The sequence below is a fragment of the Anas acuta genome, chromosome 25 (genome assembly GCF_963932015.1).
Source record: "Anas acuta chromosome 25, bAnaAcu1.1, whole genome shotgun sequence".
NCBI lineage: Eukaryota > Metazoa > Chordata > Aves > Anseriformes > Anatidae > Anas > Anas acuta.
Window position 1 is genome coordinate 2,595,882 of NC_089003.1, and position 12,774 is coordinate 2,608,655.

The 12,774-nt window shown below is 47.0% G+C and overlaps 3 protein-coding genes across 7 annotated transcripts in view; 1 reads left to right on the top strand and 2 right to left on the bottom strand.

Moving 5' to 3' along the window:
- Window positions 1-886: 886 nt before the first annotated feature.
- On the top strand, window positions 887-4,742 carry KLHL10 (kelch like family member 10). Its single transcript, XM_068660481.1, has 5 exons — window positions 887-1,029; window positions 1,438-1,927; window positions 2,466-3,083; window positions 3,686-3,835; window positions 4,371-4,742. Exons 1-5 carry the CDS (start codon window positions 896-898, stop codon window positions 4,740-4,742), a joined length of 1,764 nt encoding a protein of 587 aa, XP_068516582.1. The 5' UTR covers window positions 887-895.
- A 186-nt stretch (window positions 4,743-4,928) lies between these two features.
- On the bottom strand, window positions 4,929-11,025 carry KLHL11 (kelch like family member 11). 2 transcript variants are annotated; one of them, XR_011089861.1, is made up of 3 exons: window positions 10,505-11,025; window positions 7,163-10,424; window positions 4,929-5,157 (listed from the first exon to the last, which is right to left on the bottom strand). XR_011089861.1 is itself a non-coding variant. In XM_068660472.1 (2 exons), exons 1-2 carry the CDS (start codon window positions 11,005-11,007, stop codon window positions 8,828-8,830), a joined length of 2,100 nt encoding a protein of 699 aa, XP_068516573.1. In that variant the 5' UTR covers window positions 11,008-11,025; the 3' UTR covers window positions 4,929-8,827. The 2 variants fall into 2 exon arrangements, 1 of the variants encoding a protein (XP_068516573.1); XM_068660472.1 differs by having other exon boundaries at window positions 4,929-10,424.
- Window positions 11,026-11,916: 891 nt separating this feature from the next.
- Window positions 11,917-12,774, bottom strand: part of ACLY (ATP citrate lyase) — a 28,662-nt gene continuing 27,804 nt past the window's right edge. For all 4 annotated transcript variants that reach the window (XM_068660471.1, XM_068660468.1, XM_068660470.1 and 1 more), the window contains one exon: window positions 11,917-12,747. In XM_068660471.1, coding sequence (XP_068516572.1) covers window positions 12,653-12,747 — 95 coding nt within the window. In that variant the 3' untranslated portion in view covers window positions 11,917-12,652. The remainder of the gene's footprint in view (window positions 12,748-12,774) is intronic.

Genomic DNA, 12,774 nt, shown 5'->3' on the forward strand with positions numbered 1-12,774 from the left:
GGGAAGGCGAAAGAGAAAGGTTAAAAATAATTAAAGAAATAAATAAAAATACGTGGCAAGGGCTGCTAGCGGCTGCATCCTCCCCAGCGCTGCCACAGAACCGTTTAACTTAAAAAAAAATAAATAATAATTAAAAAAAAAAAACACCAGCAGCAAAATGAAAAAGTCCAAACTTTTTATTACTTTTACTACTTTTTTTAAAACTTTTTTTTTTTTTTTTACTTTATTTTTCTTGTTTACACCAGTCCTAGAGGTGCTCCCTTGGCACCCATCTCACCTACAGCTGTGATGGGGAAGGTGGCTGTGAGGAGTCAGGAGGGGGCCCCAAGTGCACCCCACTCTCCTCTTCCCAGGCCTGGCCCCCCCCAAAAAAAACCTTCCCCTCTTCCAAAGAAGCAGTGCAAGGCTCGTGGCTTCACCACCCACCCGAGCAAGCCCATGTCTTGGCTTTCTCCATCATGTTGGGGCATTTCTAAGCAGTTGGTGCCTGCCATGGGGGGGGCTTTATATGGGGGCTAAATGATACGAGCAAGCTGCACGGGAGGCACGGGGCTGTCTGTGCCCTGAGCAGCCACCAGCGAGGTGTGGGTACAAGGTCCCAGCCTTGTCTATGCTGAGATTTGGGGGAGCGAGGAGGAGCAGGACCCCCGTGCCCACAGGGCTTGAGCCCCCCCAGCCTCACAGGCAGCAGCTCCTGGGTCCCCCCCTGCCTCTGTGAGCTCACTATGGGGCAGGTTCCAGAACCAGCAGACAAGGCAGCTTTTCGGACAAAATGTAGGAGGGCAAGGACAAAGCCCTGTAGCACCTTAGAGAAGCTCCTTCCGCTGACCCCGGCTCCGACATGGGCGACGCTTCGCCCCCCCCCAGCTCTTCGGCCTCACAAATGGAGAGGAAGATGAGTGCGATGGCTTGCGAAGTCTTCAACGAGCTTCGCCTGGAAGGGAAACTCTGCGATGTGATCATTGACGTGGATGGGTTTGAATTCAATGCTCACAAGAACATCCTCTGTAGCTGCAGTCATTATTTTAGGTCAGTACCAGAAAGGAGTTTACAGGGGGAATGGGGACAAATGGCATTTCGCAGACACCTTGGCAGCGGTGTCTGATGAATGTAGGGCTGGGAACATGGCCAGCCCGGCCCCTAGCACAAGTTTTTCTTGCCCCCCACACCGTTAGTCTCTGGAGCGAGGTGGCCATGGGCTCTGTCACTCTCTGTCCACGGCCTGAGGCTGTGGCTCCTATTTTAAACCATCCAACAAGCTGGTAAAACACGGATCAATAAACCACAGGGCCTCCCAGCATGACTGCTGCTAGTGCCCAAAACCAGTGCCCAGGGAGGAAGGCATATGGGAAAACAGGGTCAGGGGTTAACACAGGAAAAGCCTTTTTTTCCCCCAACATTGCTTTTTTATTTTATTTTTTTGATTATTTTTGTCAGGGCTTTGTTTACCAGTGGCTGGAACAACACAGAGAAGATTGTATACAAAATCCCTGGCATTTCACCTGAAATGATGAAGCTCATTATTGAGTATGCCTACACCAGGACAGTACCGGTCACCGCCGAAAACGTTGAAAGTTTGCTGTCCGCAGCGGACCAGTTCAACATCATGGGCATCGTCAGACTGTGCTGCGAGTTCTTGAAATCTCAGCTGTCCTTGGAGAATTGCATCGGCATCTGCCGACTCACAAAGTGCTACCACTGTCCCAACCTGCAGCAAACTGCCTACACGTTCATCCTCCATAACTTCGAGGAGCTGATCAAAGTGTCCACGGAGTTTCTCGACCTCTCCGTCGACGAGCTGAAGGGCATCATCGAGAAAGACGAGCTCAACGTGAAACAAGAAGACGTGGTGTTCGATGCCATCCTGAAGTGGATCGCCCACGACCCTGACAACAGGAAGCAGTACATCTCCGTCTTGCTGAGCAAGGTCAGTGCGGCTGTGGTGCCACCTATCCTGCCCCCCTACGTGGCTCTGGAGATGTGGCTCGCTTCTCTTTCCTCGTCAGAGCGGAGGAAATGGCGGCCTCCCAGCACTGCTCGGGGAAAAGCGCGCGTTACGTGCTGCTACGTGCTCTGCCAAGGTTGGGGAGGCCCAGGCCCGGCCCTTTTAAGCGCACGTTTCCTCATGTTCCAAGCTTGAGTTTAATCATTCCTCACATCCAGGAAGGGCTGAAGGTTACATGGGCTGACATTATGGGCAGGTACACAAAGCTTATGGGTGTTTGTAGGCAGCTGCACTATGCAAACAGCAGCAGGAGCTAGAGCAGCTTCAGGCCGCGGGCAGGAGAGCGCCATGGCAGAGCCGTGGCAGGCTCCCCCAAAATGGGATCATTTACATCATTTACCCTCGTGTACCCTTTTCAGGACAAGCTAAAAGCCACACGTTTAATTCTCTGGTTCTGTGATAAGCCTTAGACAACATTCAACTTTAACACCAACACCCTCACCTCCGCTTGCGTTTTCAGGTTCGACTGGCGCTGATGCAGGCAGACCACTTCATGAAGAAAGTCAAAATGCACGATTACGTGAAGGACGACGACAACTGCAAGCCCATCATCATCGACACGCTGACGGCCATGTACGACCTCAGCGCCAACGGCCCCTCAGCTTCTGACTTCATCAACCCCCTCACCCGGCCTCGCCTGCCCTACGCCATCCTCTTCGCCATCGGGGGCTGGAGCGGGGGGAGCCCGACCAACGCCATCGAGACCTACGACGCCCGCGCGGACAAGTGGGTGAACGTGACAAGCCAGGAGGAGAGCCCCCGGGCCTACCACGGCACCGCTTTCCTGAAAGGCTTCGTCTACGTTATCGGGGGGTTCGACAGCGTGGATTACTTTAACAGTGTCAAGCGGTTCGACCCGCTGAAGAAAACGTGGCACCAGGTCGCGCCCATGCACTCGCGGCGCTGCTACGTCAGTGTCACTGTGCTCAACAACTACATCTACGCCATGGGGGGGTTCGACGGGTACACGCGCCTCAACACGGCTGAACGCTACGAGCCGGAGACCAACCAGTGGACGCTGATCGCTCCCATGCACGAGCAGAGAAGCGACGCTGGTGCAACCACGCTGTACGACAAGGTAAAAGGCCTGGGGGGATTTGTGACAGCGGTTCTGGTTGAAGTACAGTGAGCAGGACAAGGCAGAAAACAGATGGCACTGGGCAGCATTACACGGCAAGCACGAGCCTTGGGATTTTTTAGAGTGGGGTGGGGTGGAGAGCCTCGTGGAGCTCAGATGAACAGAGCTTCCACCCAGTTTGTCCTCTAGATAGAAAAAGAGGAGCTGTGGGAGCTAGACACGAAACAATCGCTCCCTTTAACATGATGAGTCATTTAAAACAGAGGGGGAAAAGTTCATGTAAACCTTGCTCATTTAAATCCTGGAGCTACAGATATAAAGCTAAGAGGCGAAACTGGCTGCTGCTGGACAATACTTGTGGCCGCAGGTCACATACCACGCCTGGATGCTTCACACAGCTCAGGAAAAAACGGATCAAAACCCTGCTGCTTCGTATAACTCCTTGCACTGTTACTACCTCCAACCCAGGGCAAAAAGACAATTCTCTTTAAAAAAAATTAACATAAAAAAAAACACACAGTCAGGCCATTTTCTTCTCAGCATGTTCTCCCACCAATACAAGCACCCTGCTCACCTTTTTTTTTTTTTCCTCCTTTAAACAGGTGTATATATGTGGTGGGTTCAATGGGAATGAATGCTTATCCACAGCCGAAGTGTACGACGCCACAACAGATCAGTGGACCTTTATATCCCCCATGAGAAGCAGAAGAAGTGGAGTAGGTGTGATTGCATATGGAAAACAAGTGTATGCGGTAAGGTAGAAGTGGTACCTCTGCCACAACAGCACTCGTGGTACTTTTTTGTTGTTTAATGGGCTGAAACTCTGCTAACCTGCACCTCCCAGCTAGAAGCAAGTGGCCAGCTTGAAAATCAAAGTGAGAATTGGGGAAGAAAGTTGAGGGCAAGAATGGTTAAAATACCCCTGAAACTACTGTCACCTGCATGCTTTTCATTAGGAGAAAATATATAACTTTTAAACAGTCATAGCAAAGAAATTATTTTCTGCTGTTGATAAAATCTTTTAGCAGCTCAGTACTTCTGCTTGGTCCTGCTTATCCTACACAGAACCTAAATGCAGCGTGTGGGTAAGTATAAGAATCTGACAGACACACAAGATAGTTTGGAAGCTCTGAAACAAGAAGGGGGCAGTCTGCGTTGTGTTTTGAGACAATGCTCAATCTCAACAAAGCAGGACAAGTTGAAAGTCTTACACATCCACAACGTGATTCAGCTGCCTGGGCAGAAGGGGAAAGGCTTATTTCAGCTCTGTACCTTTGACGTTTGCAGGTAGGAGGATTTGATGGAGTGAACCGTCTGCGGACCGCGGAAGCCTACAGCCCCGTCGCCAACACGTGGCGCACCATCCCCACCATGTTCAACCCTCGCAGCAACTTTGGCATCGAAGTGGTGGACGACCTTTTGTTTGTGGTTGGTGGCTTTAACGGTTATACTACCACTTTCAACGTCGAGTGTTACGACGAAAAAGCTGACGACTGGTACGATGCTCACGACATGAGCGTCTACCGCAGTGCTTTGAGCTGTTGCGTGGTGCCAGGGCTGTCGAATGTCGGTGATTACGCTGCCAAACGTGACTACAGCCTGGAGTCGCTGCAAACAGAAGTCAAGTACACTTCCTCAACAAGTACCCTGCCTGTATAAACGGCTCCCCTTAGCTAATAAAGTCTTCTCAGCAGCAAATGAATGTATTCGCTTATTCTAAAAGTAAGCACAATTGATACAGACAAGAAGAATGACTAGTAATTAAAACTTTCACTCTATGGCACCAAAAAAAAGTATGATTTAGACGTACTGGCTACCAGTAAGAGGCACAACGCACGACAGAACGCTAGAGAAATAAAAGGTTTATTTGCATTAATTCACTTATTACAATAAACTTTAGTACAGTGTATTTAATGTGAAGAACATTACAGTAGGAGTTTCAAACAGCCTATAGACACACACTACTTTACCTTACTGGAAGTAAGTACAGGAGTGCTGCTTGCCCAAGCAACTTGCTGAAGTCTACATTAACATTGAGGAGAGTACAGCTGCCGTGATCCACAGTGACATGGACCTATAAGGAGTATCTGACTATTAATGGTCTTCGAACATCTAGTTAGTTCCACACTTAACATTCGCATTAGTAATAGGATTAGATCCTCAGGAGCACCTGTTTTATAAGACTTCCACTTAAGACTGTCAAATTAGAAATATGGTTTACTTTCTAACATAACGTGGACACAGCTGAAAATAAATCTAAGCCATAAAACATTTACTTTTTTTAAACCCACTGAATGTTACCCCATAGTATTGCAACGTTGTGTTGAAAATAACCTCAGAAGTTGCTATTCTCAGTGACTCAAGTTGTGAATAGTGATCCATCTAGGATCATTATTCATTATGTATGCTAAAAAGTTGGCATGTTTTATTTCTGGAGTGGTGTCCTACTACGTGTGAGAGGAAGTCTTATTGAAAATATATACAAACCCAGCATACTAACAGAGTATTCATGTCCTTATAAAATATTATGTACATTTATGGCACCTAGAACTGACTACAGTGAGCACCTAGTGCTGGGCAGGATGTGTCCTACTTCACTAATACCTTGAGCAGAACAACGGGACGTGAAACATGCATTTTGTGGCACACATTCAGTACAGCTATAGAGGTGTGATTGTCATAAGGAGGAGGAAAAACACCGTCTGATGTTCCTGTACATTTAGAGGGCCAGAAGTCAGCCTTGTAATACTTCCTGAATCACACTAGGATCTTACTGACATTTAACTAGCCAGGATAAACACAGTGAAAGAATCCCCAGCCTGTTGCTTATAGGATCATTTTTTATAAATACCCAGCAAGCTACAGCAGCCAAGGGCCCCAAGGAGTTTGTTACACGTTTCACAGGTTAGTGAGCTAAATTACAGCCAAATTCAGTTCTTCTGAACACCTACAGGTGAGACAATGGATGGTTAGACTTGTCAGTTAAAAAACTGCAAAGCAATTGGTCCACTTAAAGTCAAGGCTAAAAAAAAACCACTCACTACTTAAAAATTCCACTGAATTGGCCTAGCAAAAGTTAGAGCAAACCGGTGCTGTTCACACTGTCCATCACTCCTCATGCAAACAGAACACAGGAGAGACATAGTGCATCACACACAAAATCATGGCTGGCATCCACACGTTAAACAGATACTAAGCCATTTTGACATTGTCTTTAAGTGGAATGTCTTCAGTAAACTAGACAGAGTGTATGTCAGGTGGAAGTTCTCACAGTACGTGCAAATATCAAATTTGCTTAGAAAAAGAGAGACTGCAAGAAGTTTGTTCTTGCTTCTAACTTTGTTGCATGCTGCCATATTATCAGGCTATTTAACTGAAACAACAATCTCAGTATTTCCCCCCCAAAATTGTCCCAGATTTGCCAACAGACTACATAAGGGCTTTGACAGAGCTGTGGTGGTGTGCCATGCTACCATCCTTTGCTCATCAAATCCTTATAGCCCAGTCGGTGGGATGGAAGAGGTAAACTTCTCGGGTGTTTCTATGCAAAGTCTGACAAATTGTCTTAAATTCAGCTCCCACGTAGGTTAAATCAATGGGGTTTGTACAAAAGCTGTGAGGCATTTGCACATCTTCTACTCACAAACCCTACTGTAGGGGCTGTAATTCTGAAAAATATTCCAGCCAAACCCGCAAGAGTTCATGGGCCAAACTCCACTGATTAACCCCTTCCGTAAGGGCCTACATGAGCTGATTTGGCAACAGTCGCTTCTGAATATCAGCCTTAAGCCTGAACAAACTTAAACATTTCCTCTCTTGCACTAAGCCAGCACTGTACAATTTAATCTGCCCTTGCATAATAATCCAACAGGCAAATACAACACAGGATGATTACCATCAGTAAGTAATTTGAGACTGAACTGTTGGATTTTCAATCTAACTTTTACAAGGCTGGGTTATTCTCCTATTACAAAAAGACCAGTTATTGATAACAAAGTGACAAGTGAACTGCAAAGTGGAGCATTAAGGAAAGTACACATCAGAGAAACCTTTACATATTATGTGGTTGAAAGACTTACCCAGTGTTTCAGATATGATCTAGGTTGCCTGCTGAATTGGAAAATGAGAAGTATCAGTTCAGAAAGCTAAACAGTTTAAAAAAACAACAAAAACAAACAAACAAACAAGAAGTGTTTAGAGGATCTTTTGCAATGAGGTTGCCCACATCAAAACCACCAGCAAATTATCATACGAACCGAAGACAGTAAACACCTTCTTCATCAATGTTTGTCTGCGTAAGTTTGGGAACAACCTGGTGACTCCTCCCTTTCCCTTCCCTAAGGTCCTGAGTTTGGTCAAAAGTGAAAACCTGGAACATTCAAATGAAGGGAAGGATGGGGAAGGAAAGGAGGTAGGAAGGATGCACTGAATCCACTAGTAACGAAAACTGTCCTGGAGCTCTTCAGATCAGGGAGGAGTGTTCAGTGGGAGCAATAACCGAGAGGCATCGATACTCCCAAGGAACTAATCCACCTTCTGTTCCTCGGGGGTATAGCAGTTAAACAAACCAGAGCCAAGCAGGGCCCTGATATATGCAAAACTACCTCAAAACTCCCAAAGGTACCTTTAATCAGATTAACCCTTACATCCACAGGACATGCGTAAACTATTTACAGACTGAAAACTCCAGATGCATCTAAAAATCTTCATGTCATCAGTAACTGAGAGCCAACGATGTCCCTTCAGGAGGAACACCAAGTGCTGATTCATTAAGCAGCACTGCAGCACAGCTACCCTAAGTTTCTAGGGAAAATACGCTGAAGGCAAAAGGTATTGATTGTCAAAAACAGGCTGGAAACAGGCTTGTGGGGGTTCTTCTGCTTTATCACTTGAATTAAACGCGTGCAATATTTGAGAAAGGATCGACAAGTAGCTCAGGTTTCAATCTATTCCTGGGCAATAATGTCATTCTTACTAACCCACGCTGATGTGCCTAGACTACATTGCTGGTTTCCACTCCTTTCATCAGGCTGACCGTTGACCCAAGTTTCTAACGAAGTTGTCAAAGACAAACTCAGAGCATCTCCAGACATACCTGGAAAAGATCCACTGCCTCAAGTTCTCCATTTTAGCAAGTGTCTGACGTTCTACTGATCAACTCCGCTGCCTCTCTACAACGTACAGTTACAAAACAGTTGATAGCCATAGAAACATCCTGAAGTAACTCTTTATAAAGAAAGATTGTGCTTTCATTTTCATACATACGTGTAACTACTGCGCTCGCCTCCAACTTTGGAAAGCCAAGTGCACTAACACTAATTATACGTGAAGTTTAGTCACTGAGGAGGGTCAAAGGAATGTCAAAATATTAAGTGCAAATAAAACAGGTGCTTTCAGCACACACAAATGTAACAGGTAAATTAACATAGAGACCTTCAATTTTCAAAACAGAACTGTTAGAGACTAACTCAACAGAAACCCTTGAAAAGAAAGATCTATTTCGTGACCTATTAGAGGAAAGTAGTTTTTTCCTTGGCACTGTTAAGAAATATTGTTGGATTCTGATAGTTTCTCAATTCCCATTCATCCTCAATTTGAACTTCTTACTTTTCAATACGAGGTGTTATTTTTACGCATCAAACCCAAGCAACATCTTGATGTCTTATAAAGACATATCAAGCCTAGGAAAATGGTTTAGCCCAGTATTTCCTAAACTAGATTCATCAGGAGTGATATTCCGGACACTAGCACTCAATCTGTGAGCGTGGCATTCTTCGTAAACTTAGCGAGTGTCGGTGTATTTCCTGCATCTGTCTTTCCTGCATTTGTCTTATTCTATCTTTCTGCCACATCAAGTTTTGTGGCATAGGATATCTTTGTGTGCCCTGCAAGCACCTGAAGGGGATTCTCACATGGCAGGCTGTTGCTCTACAGCGAGGCTGAGGCATGGGAGGCAAGAGCATCCAGCGCTTCCTCTCAGCACAGTAACGATAAGCCTCTTTCCTGTATTGCTTGTCAATATCATCGCTGTTCTTCCACCCCCCGATGATGAAAACATCATCTTTATAATAACAAATAGCTGCCCCTTCAATGCTCAGAACCTCTGGGGGTAAACTTTCAAGAATCTCGTCTGAGGCTCTGCCACAGATCTTTATCTTGGCTTCCTCATTATCTATAGGGTAACTCTTGGGGCAGCAGGATGCCGTATGGTAAAAGTTTGTGTTTGCAACTGACATCTGAAAAGAGCAATAGTTATCAATGAGCGGCAGAGACTCTACATCTTGCCACTGCCTTGTTTCAGCATCGTATCTGATAATAACTGCCCTCAAGCCATCTTCGCTATCACTGTCAACTGGGGTACGAGCAGCAACATAAACAAATCGGTCTTCTACAGAAACAGCTTTGACATCACGAAGAATCTTTGGTGCTGACTCCAGGTTATGCCATTTGTCTTGCTCGGGATTATAAACGGCTACATCTTTAAAGCCAGGACTGAAATTGCCATGTCCGCCAATACTGTACAAGTTTCCTTTAACTTCAGTAAGGCCAAAGGAATGTTTTCTGGTTATTAAATTTGAGACTTGTTCCCAAATATTTCTATTTGGATTGTACCTTTCTACAGTCTTGGCAAATCCCGGTTCCATGGAGCCAGCCACATAAACATAAGATTCTGTTACAGCAACAGCATGCCCATCAAGATGATTGTGTATGTGCGGTAAGTTTACCCACCTATCTTCATCGATGAAATACCCCACACACTCACTCAAGTAATCTCCTCCCTCCGATACACCACCAATCACCATAATGACGTCCATGTTTTGTCCAAAACGTGGCAGCAATGCTATGGGACAAGTGGAATGTTGCAGATTACCGGACTGCAAGTTCTCAGACCTCAAGGCGTGACTTTCCACAGCTTCTGACACCAACTTCACACAGGCTTCGTTGCTGCATACCAGCCTTTCAGATTTGACGTGGCGAGTAAGGTAAGTGGGTTTAATCTGAGACAACCTCAGCAGTTTAAAAAGTTCTTCAAAGTACCTCTCTCTTTCCTCAGGATTTTTCTGAACCCACTTCAAAACGGTCTCGAAGAGGACTTCTTCAGAGTCCACTGTGATCTCTGAGTCTGAGAGCCAGTCTCTGATGAGGTGGAAGGGCAGAGTGTAGAACTCCTCGTCTTGGATAACTCTGTGGAAGTTTCTCCTGATCATATCCTGAGCTTTGAGGGCCAGCTGATTCAGGGAATACATATGGGCCAGGCTGTGAACCGCAACGCAGTTGGACAGATTGAGCTTCTTCTTCAGAAACTCCCCGCAGAACTCTTTCAAGCGGGTCAGCAGAAACCTGTGGAAGTAATAAATCGGGGTGATGCCACGGCCTGGCAGGCAGCCCCCCGAGGAGGAACAGAAGAGGGTCGAGCTCACCTGTCGGCCATCTCCAGCACCTCGTGGACGTTGCCGGGGCTGACGCGGATGGTGCCGGTGTACATGAAGCCGATAACGGCCTCCACCGTGTCGGGGTCGGGGCCGCCCTCCGAGCTCCACTTCTGCAGCTCCACGCGGCCCGAGCGCGACTCGGCGAAGCCCCCCGAGAGCAGAGGCGTGAAGTACTCGGTGGCGGCGGCCAGGACGGAGCGGTGAGCCCGGTACTCACGGCAAAACCCCGGCCGGCCGCCGCCGAAAGCCAAAGTGATGTCGCAGTAGAGGCCGTGGCGGCGCTGCTCGTTCTGCCGCCACGCCAGGTCAGCGCAGTGCGCCGGGCACCCGAACTCCTCCGCTTCCACCTCCCCATCCACCCCACCTCCCCGTGGGCCCCCGCTGCCGCCGCCGCCATCCTCCTCTTCCTCCTCCGCCATCGCCACCGACGACGACCCGGGGCCCGGCTGCGGCTGAGGCGATGCCGCGGCCGCCGCCATCTTGTCCGCCATGGCGGGGCTGCGCCCACCGCGCCTGCGCCGCCTCGGCCGGCCCCGCGCTGCCCCCTGGCGGGGAGGCGCCGCCGCCGCCCGAGCTAAAATGGCGGCCGCGGAGCCCTGAGGGGAGAAGGGGGTGCCTGAGGCGAGCATCCCCCCCCCAGCGCTGCCCGGGGAGGCGTTTGGGCACCCCGCCCGCCGCTTTGAAAAGTGAGGGCTGGGGACAGACAGGAGCTGTTTTTCCCTCTGATGTCGCCGGCCAGCAAGGGGGAAAAGCGGGGCGAGAGGGAGCCGCCGGGGCTGCCCTGTGGTGCTCCTCCTGTGCCCCCCGCCTCGTGACGGAGCACAAAGGGAGCTCGCTAGGTGTGGTGCAAGTTTAAGTTAAGTTAAAGGGAGGAGATGGCCCTGCCAAAGGGTACGGGGATGCTACACCTGAAATACAGGCATGGTTTTTGTCAAAGCCTTGAGCTATCCTTTTGATCGTTTTTCTTCTCAACGTCATTCTCTCAGGTGAGCCTGCAGGGAAGGGACTTCATGTGAGAAATTCACTAACTCTGACTGAGGTATGCATTTTTTTGTTTGTTAATTAGAATAAAGTGAGGTGCAGCTGACAATTCCATCTTTACTGTGCATCGTGATACAGCCCCATAACCAGGGTATAAAGCTATCCACTTATATACTTCTTTTTCCTACTCTTTCTTTTCTCTTTTGCAAAGTTTCAGCCCTTAACCTACACTACGGGGTAAGTCACAGGTGTTTTTTTCTTTTTTTTTTTTTTAAACTCTTCTAGAACACACACTATCAGAGGAATAATTGCTCCGAGGTTTGGCATGCGGTTATACAAGTACTTCCAAGCTCGTCAGAGAGCCAGATAGGTTTTACAGCCAACCTTTAAAAGGGAGAAGGGGAAAAAAAGAATCCAGATAAGCTAGTAGTGTATCATTTATTTGTTTGGTTACAATACACAGACAAGTAGGATGCTAAACTTATTACTGAGATTATTTTCGCATCTGCAGATAACGTGGGAGACTGACATTCCATATACCAGCAATCGAGTAGTAAATGAGAAGTTGTTTGCATAAATACAGACACTGGAATACGTGGAGTTTCACAGTTTTAACAGCAGTATGTTACAGCTTTACATTTTAAATTACTACACCAGAGTTTGAGTAGCATTGGTTATACATCAGCAGTGGTCCCACTACTCAGGCTATGATGATTAGACTGTGAAGATGAACACACAGTAAACAAAATGAAAAACAACCAACAACAATGAAAAAAATACAACACCCAAATCATAGCTTATGGGAATGATGGGTACTTTTCCCCCCGTCAGGGTAAGTTCAAAATGACTGCGTCTATGAGAAAAATTCCCCCCCAAAACCCTTAAAATCCTTCCTGGAAACAAAATAAAACAAGAGTAGAAAAAAAATAAAAGTGTGAGAGACAGTATTAAATACAGCAGGTAACATGGAATATCATAAGTTTTGGTTTTTGAGTAAGTTTCTATTCTTATAAAACAGTTGCTTTGCACAGTTTAACTAGGCAGCTCAATGTCTATGCATCAATGGCCTTTATACATCAAAGTCCCATTTGTGGCTGTCCTCTGTGCAGGCTTCCAGCTTCTTGAAGTGACATTCTGAGGCAGTACTACTGGTTATCACATAGTCATGTGCTCTGGTAAAACATAGGATATGTCGTCCCACGGGTGACGGTACAGGCCTTGCTTCAAGCGCTTCTGATCTAGATAGTGTCCTAAAAGGAAAAACAACTGTGTTACAA